Genomic DNA, 7,195 nt, shown 5'->3' with positions numbered 1-7,195 from the left:
GATCCTCCCAGGGCCAGGAAGTACGTCGATTTTGTCGCAGGACACAATTACAAAGGCAAATGGCCCCTATCCTGTGGTGATGTGCAGAAATATGACGCGCGTTCCATTAATCTGAACCCGGCCTTGTGCCCGTACGTGGGTATGAGTAACGGACATCTGTAGAGGGCTGAAAAACTGATGAAAGAAGCTGTCTTTTGCGGTTTTTGTCGAGCATAAGTAGTGTTCGAGTTCCCTTTGCTTTGTGATCTATTGCTGAGCCCCTGCACTGTCTATGCGCGTAACGTAGTAGCGTGAACATTTCTCGCAAGCAGTTGAAACTCGGGCAATTGTACAGTATTGTGCACAGGCGGTGGACATTATCGGTTTTACGAGAGATTGCAACCCCGTATATCGGGTGGGGGCCCTTCATGGAATTGCGACGTACCAATATCTGCTTACTCCCTCAGATAGTGTGTCGGTGTCACCGCAGAACAGAGATACACAGGAGGATGGCGACTCACGCATGAATGGAAGCTTTACTTCGGACGAGCGTTCGTAGTAATCTTTAGTGCTTGTCGGCTTTTGTATCATCCTAAGGCGTATATCATTCATGAATAGTGGCCTCTAGGTGGCTTCAGGTTTGTGATTTTATGTGTTGCCTCTTGCATGAGCTGGGGGTAGCCAAAACAGTGATTCAGGTTCCGTGAGTTCTGGATCGATGATATTTAGCGTAAAACGGGTAGGTACTACGTTTCTTTTTGGCCACCATACAGATATGCCTTCAACAGCTCCTCGTGGCAGTTTCAAATGCTTCAATAGGGCTTTTCACGGCGATTACAAGACTCTTCGAGGCGCGTGCAGCTTTGTTTGCGAAATTGCCGGCATATGTTTGCAGCTCCAGCACGTGCGTTGTTTTAGGAACGCAAAATAGCCACATCAGCGAACGTCACAAAAAGTGGTGGATGCCCTCCAGCTTCTTGACCTGTAACTGGGGGGCACTGCAATGTTGAAGCGATATGTGGACCAATGCGACTCGCGGTGCATTGCGGCAAATATGTCGTGGTGGCTGTCCGTGCGCGGCGACAGGCGACGCTCTGCGTTGTCATTCGTGCAAATTGGAGAGAAGATAAATAGTGGCAGTGGAAGGCAGTGGGAGTGCACTTTGTGAAGGGCTTTTGTTGTGCACTGCACCTTCGGCGTAGGTAAAGTTTGGACAGCCATGGCCTTGGGAATTTGCGGTGTTTTGTAGCATTTTCCCTTATTTGGGAGAAACAGCATCTACTGTTCCCGCTGCGACTTCGTCTGGATGCATGTCTTTGGGTTGTGCAAGCGTCATTCCTCTGTGAATGCCCTGCATCCACTCATTGACTGGTTTCCTGTTCGGTGTCTCCGCACCTTGTTGAGCAAACTGTTCACGAGTCACATTTGTATGGCCAGCTAGTGCGTTGACACTTTCGTCCAGCAGTCCGCAGGGCAAAAACTGCCGAACGTAAAGGTTTTAGCCTAGTTGCGTAACACGTTCGTGGACGGAAGTTATCTTCTCCAGCCGGTTTAGGGTCGGGTGGATGGTTGCGATATTCGTCGCACCGAGTGCTTATGCTGAAAATCAATTGCGTTGCTGTGCAAGGACGAGTAAATGCGAACTTTGTAGTGAAATATCTGGTACGGGTTGCGTACAGAAAATGGGTAGTGGTTCGTATTCTGTACAATCTGCATTGCAATGATGAAGTTTGACGTACCGCGGCAGGAGGCTTGCTCTGAACGCTGTCGTTCTCCGGCGGCCCAGCGGACGCTCGTGTCTGGTATGCACCAAAGGGCGATATTTCTAGACGACATCGCGTTTGGTGCAGGCTCATGGATGCGTGCTACTCGAGTCGGCGTGAAGACATTCCTTGGCCAGCAACGACGAAATTGCTTCTCTTGGCATCCGAACATTTGACTCGTATCTTCCTCTGTGCCTTTGCCAATCGTGGCACTTCAGTGGCGGAGGGCACTTACCACGCCTTGACTGTCTTTGCTCCGTTGCGCAGGGGAGGCAAGAAGCGATTGAGTGGCAATGACGCTATGCAATGCAGACGGTAGGTCGTTCGTTCCCGTTGGAACTCAGCCAGGCGCGAAATGCGGGCTCTGCATTTGGGAATCCCCTCGGCTGCATGACGAGTTTGCATTGAACTGCTATGCTTCCCGGGCACCTGTGAAGCGGTCGATGGATTTTTGGAATATTTTCTACCTCGTCAGCCGCGCCACTGTGTTTCGCGTTTGCGTTTCTACACATTGTGTCGGCTTGGCCGCGCAGAATAGCTGTGCCCACGAACGGTGGATGCACCACATCCTCGTGTTCTTCTGCTTGCCCTAGGTGTAGCTGCACAGCGACTGTGCGTATGGGCGTGACTAGTTGCGCGGTGATTGCCGTGAAGTAGACTCTATCTAATGGCACCGCTCCGGTGCACGCGAGTCAGTCTTGACTAGCTGTGGCAAGTGCGTGGGACTGCAGGCCTACACTGCGAAGCAGTTTATGTTACGTTGCGTTGTGTGCAGGAAGGACAGTGGCTGAGATTTTGTCTCTTTAGTGGCTTTAGTGTGAGGCGCAGGGTGGGTGGCTGAATGCAGCGACTACCTGCATCTCGTCAGTAGTCTCTACTTTTCTTTCCGTAACACCCGGAGGCAACTGTGTGCAGCAGGTATGTCGATGTCGCCGGATGATACCGCTACGGAGGCGGATGATCCACTCTGTTAGAGTGAAGCTCTCTTGGTGCATGCTCGATTGTCGCTAGGTTTGAGTGGCGTGGACGGGCATTATAAGCAGTGTGTGGAGCGTGATGCGTCGGTAGGTATCTGCGTTGCGTTGCGTGAAATGTGCAGTGAGTTTTGTTGTGTTTCGGCGAAGAGTGGACGTGAAGTGGATGCGTGGGTTTAGCGGCGGAGTGGCTGTGTGCAGGCGCGTGTTTGCTTAGCGATATATAGCGCTGCGGGCTGCATTGCATCCACGGGATTCTGTCGTGACGTCCGCATCTGCGGCAGGGTTTGTGCAGGTTAGAGGTGGATTGCTTTATTGCAGCATATGGGCGCATTGCTCGCGTTCGTTGCAGCCGCATGGAGGAATGTTACCCGAGGTGGGGTAAAGGCACTCCTTGGCCAGCAGCAACGCAGTTGTGTTTTCTGAGCTGCGAAGATTTGACGCGTATCTTCCTCTGTGCCTTTGCCAATCGTGCCACTTCAGTGGCGAAAGGCACTAACCACGCCTTGGCGGTGTTTGGTTCGTGGCTCGGGAGAGGGGCGAGCGACTGAGTGGCAGTGACGCGACTGGATGCAAAACGTATGTCGTTCCTTTCCGTCGGAACTCAGCCAGGCGTGAAATGGGGTCTCTGCACTTAAGAACCCCCCCCGGCTGCATGAGGAGTTTGCATTGAACTCCTATGCTTCTCGGCCACTTGTGAAGCGGTGGAAGGATTTTCGGAATATTTGCTACATCGTCAGCCGTGCCACTGTGTTTGGCGTTTGCGTTTCTACACATTGTGTCGGCTTGGCCGCGCAGAATAGCTGTGCCCACGAACGGCGGATGCACCACATTCTCGTGTCCTTCTGCTTGCCTTAGGCGTAGATGCACAGCGACTGTCCGTATGAGCGTGACTAGTTGCGCGGTAATGGCCGCGAAATACACTCTATCTAATGGCACCGCTCCGGTGCACGCGAGTCACTCTTGACTAGCTGTGGCAAGTGTGTGGGACTGCAGACCTACAGTGTGATGCACATTATGCTGCGGGCGTTGTGTGCAGAAGAACAGCGGCCCAGTTTTCGTGTCTTTAGTGGCTTTAGTGTGAGGCGCAGGGTGGGTGGCTGAGTGCAGCGGTCACCTACATCATTCCAGTGGAGTCTGCGTTTTAGCTGGTGTTGGTTGCACAAGGCATTTGCAGCAGAGGCACAGTGTCTGTCTGCCTGTCGTATCTGGTGCTGCGCGGTTTGGTGTATCCGGGGAGGTTGGTTGCGCATACCAGCGTGGCTGCCCCTGCCCGCGTTGTAGGCACGTAGGTGTTCCTAACAGTACCAGAGAAGGGTGCGTTAATCATTTACCTCAGTCGTCGTCGTCTCCGCCGTGGGCGTTAGTTGGTATTGTGCGTATGCATGTGTGTTTGCGCATTGGCAATGATTGTCGCTGCAGACCCAGCCCGTGAGTGGTTTTAGCCAGGTTAATTGTGCGGAAATGTGAGTGGAGCATGCGGAGCTCAGTGGTAAGTGTTGGATTGCTAGGTGCTTTCAGAGGTGCCTAAGGATACGCAGCGTGTAGCGGTGACCCTTGGTGGATTGTTGAGTCTAGGTGTTAGTTGGTGTTCGTTGTGCGAGGTGTGGGCAACAGAAAGACATTGTTTGACTAGCTGCGTCGTGTGGCGCTGTGCGGTTTGGTGTAGCCGGAACGTTTGGTTGCGCGGAGCAGCTCTTCTTGTTCTGTGGACAGTGGATGTGCTTATGCGTTCCAAGCAACACCGAAGGGTGCGTCAGTCATTCGCCACAGAGGCCTTCGCCTGCCGTGGCTATGTGTCGGTAGTGTGCGTATGGATGCATGTTTGCGGATTGTCAAGGATGGGCGTTGCAGGTCCAGCCAGTAGGCGACGTTCGCTGTTTCAAGCGTCTGGATGGGCGACGGATGCACCTGGAGCGTAGTGGTAGTTGTTGCATGGCTAGGAGAATGCAGAGGTGTTGGAATATTTGAGCGTTGGGCGGTGACCGTTGGTAGACTGTGGTGTTTAGGTTTTAGGTGGTGTTGGTTGTGAGGGGCGTCTGCAACAGAATGACAGTGTCCGTCTGCCTGTAATTGTGCGGAGAGGTGGGGAGGGCATGTGGAGCGTAGTGGTAAATGTTGGATCGCTAGGTGTATTCAGACATCTCGGAGGATTTGCGGGGTGTAGCGGTGACCCTTGGTGGAATGTGGAGTCTAGGTTTTAGGTGGTTTTCGTCGTGCGAGATGTGGGCAACAGAAAGACATTGCTTAACTAGCTGCGTCGTGTGGCATCGTGCGCTTTGGCGTAGCTCGAGAGGTTGGGTGTGCCAACAAGGGTTGCTTCGCATTCAGGGATCTTGGGGGGTTTCCAGCGTTGATCGGCGGGCGATAGTGGACTGTGGGGTCAAGGGTTTGGGTGGAATTGGTTCTTTGCGATCCGCGAAGGAGAAGGACAGTGTTTCTCTAGTTGGCGTATGCTGTGCTGAGCGGTCTGGTGCGTCCGGAGGGGGTTGGTGCGCGGACCAGCATTGCTGCCCCTGTCGGTGTAGGTGGTGTTAATGTGCTCCCAACAACACCAGTGAAGGGTGCGTCAATCATTCACCACAGATGTCTTCGTCTTTGCGGTGGCGGTGGGTTGGTGATGTGCGTGTGGATGTGTGTTTGCGCATTGGCAACGATTGTCGTTGCCGACCGAACCGGTAAGTGGTTTAGGCAGCACTAAGGGTTTGGAGAGGAATGAGGCGGGAGTGGAGCGTAGTGGTAGATGTTAAATCGCTAGGCTTATGCAGATGTGTTGGAGGGTTTTTTAGGGTGTAGCGGTGGGATGCGGGGAGCCACGCGGTCTAGCTGTTAGGTGGAGTTGGCTACTGGCCAACTGAGGCAACAGCTTCCCAAAGTGCCTGCAACGAGGCAGTTACGTATGCTCTTGGCATGCTCACATCCCGGCGTACGACCCGTTACCACTAGTTTTTCCACTTCCAGCCTGTATGCCACTCCTGGCTCACCAAATGCAACCAGAGCACACCAAAGGCCACGCATCTGTTGATTTCACTCGCAGTTCTCGAGAGGGTGGTTTATTGAGCCGGTTTATGCGCAATCTCGAGCGGAGCATGAGGTGCAGTCTCATCCGTTGTTGCATCCGTGTTTTCGTTTGGCTTTGTGACTTCGGGTCGCCCGGTGGTATTCCCCGATACAGACTAGTTCCCAATATGTTTTTCGAGCTTTTGCAAATGTGGGTAGGACGACGGTGCGTCTGTTGTGCAGGCGTTCTGTCTGAGGAACCATGAGGCCAACCACTTGCTCTTGCCTGAGCGTGCATTCCGTTAGAAGCGCCGCACTATATATTTGCATTCGCCGTGTGCGCGCGACATTGTGATTGCGGCCGCTTCTGCACTTTAACGCGCTCGGACGCATATTGTGAAGCTATGGAGAACTGCCCTTGCGCATGCAGGAATTGGGTCATTTTCACCGTTGGGTACCAGACCAGTGCCAGGCACTTTTACGTCTGCCTTTCTCACCCGAACTAAATTGCTGTACTGTTGGAGTCTCGTCGTTTGCCCTGGTGCACTACCGGAGACTGCGCCCCCTTCAGCATATAGGTGTAGTCTTTAGAGAAGTATATTCCCGGTAGGCGCGATTAATTCTTTGCCATAGCCCAAGTGGCTGATGCAGTGGAGGATAGATTGTCGCGTCGGCGCAGCAGCGTGCCAGAACGCCGTCGTGCCCAGTTCTTCTACTGACAATGGCGCTACGTTCGGCCCTAAATGGCGATGCGGCGGGGTCTCACGTCCGGGCACTTCCGTAAGATGTGTACCGGCACTGGCTAGAGGCACAACGAATTACTTGATGCATCCATAATTCGCCGTACACGCTGTCAAGGATAGCTCTCTCACCTTCAGAGAGTGAGTCGGTTTCTTGTCGCGGAGCAGCCAGGACAGGAAACAGTCCACCACTCTTGAATGCCCCACCGGTTGCGCTGCCACCGTGAACCGAGATGCGCCGTCACAAAGGTGCATTTTGAGCAGTGCTGAACTTTTTGTTCTGCATGCTGCATCGCTGTGAGTTGGACGATGGTATGACTAGTGGGAGCCACCAGGGAGCTGTGCATCTGGCTTGTGTGGATTATCGTGCATGAAGCGTGGGTGAGAACTTGTACAGTTTCTGTGTCTCTTGGGGTGGAGCCTGAATTATCGGGGGTGTCTGCCTTTCCTTAATGAGGTTGCAAAGCTTATCGGCTTTGGCGGTCCATGGCTACCAGAAATAACAACTGACCGGTTCGTTAAAGATGCATTTAGGTTCTCTACCTACAGAACCCCCGCTCGGGCATTAGGTGCGTCTGCTGGTTTGCTTGCGAAATGTTAAGGATGTTCCTGCAGGTCCTGAAGGTAAGCTGTACAGAGCAGTAACTCCACTAAGTTCAATTATTAGTTCCTTGTCAATTGTACGACTATGCTTTAGCCAACTAGAGAGGCTGTGGGCACGCATTGCCTTCAGGGGGAG

The 7,195-nt window shown here is 53.1% G+C and overlaps 2 protein-coding genes across 2 annotated transcripts in view; both read left to right on the top strand.

Moving 5' to 3' along the window:
• Nucleotides 1-1,833: 1,833 nt before the first annotated feature.
• Nucleotides 1,834-2,533, top strand: EMH_0030990 (uncharacterized protein; the record flags this gene model as incomplete). The annotated part of the gene is made up of 2 exons (XM_013494477.1): nucleotides 1,834-2,057; nucleotides 2,518-2,533. 2 exons carry the CDS (start codon nucleotides 1,834-1,836, stop codon nucleotides 2,531-2,533), a joined length of 240 nt encoding a protein of 79 aa, XP_013349931.1.
• A 4,517-nt stretch (nucleotides 2,534-7,050) lies between these two features.
• The window catches only part of EMH_0030980 (uncharacterized protein), a gene marked incomplete at both ends in the record, with an annotated part of 1,303 nt that continues 1,158 nt past the window's right edge, over nucleotides 7,051-7,195 (top strand). The window contains 2 exons of the mRNA XM_013494476.1: nucleotides 7,051-7,080; nucleotides 7,190-7,195. Coding sequence (XP_013349930.1) covers nucleotides 7,051-7,080; nucleotides 7,190-7,195 — 36 coding nt within the window. The remainder of the gene's footprint in view (nucleotides 7,081-7,189) is intronic.

This window comes from Eimeria mitis, genomic scaffold, assembly GCF_000499745.2.
Source record: "Eimeria mitis Houghton genomic scaffold, Emh_scaff1171, whole genome shotgun sequence".
Classification (NCBI taxonomy): Eukaryota; Apicomplexa; class Conoidasida; order Eucoccidiorida; family Eimeriidae; genus Eimeria; species Eimeria mitis.
This window is presented reverse-complemented; position numbering and strand designations above follow the sequence as displayed.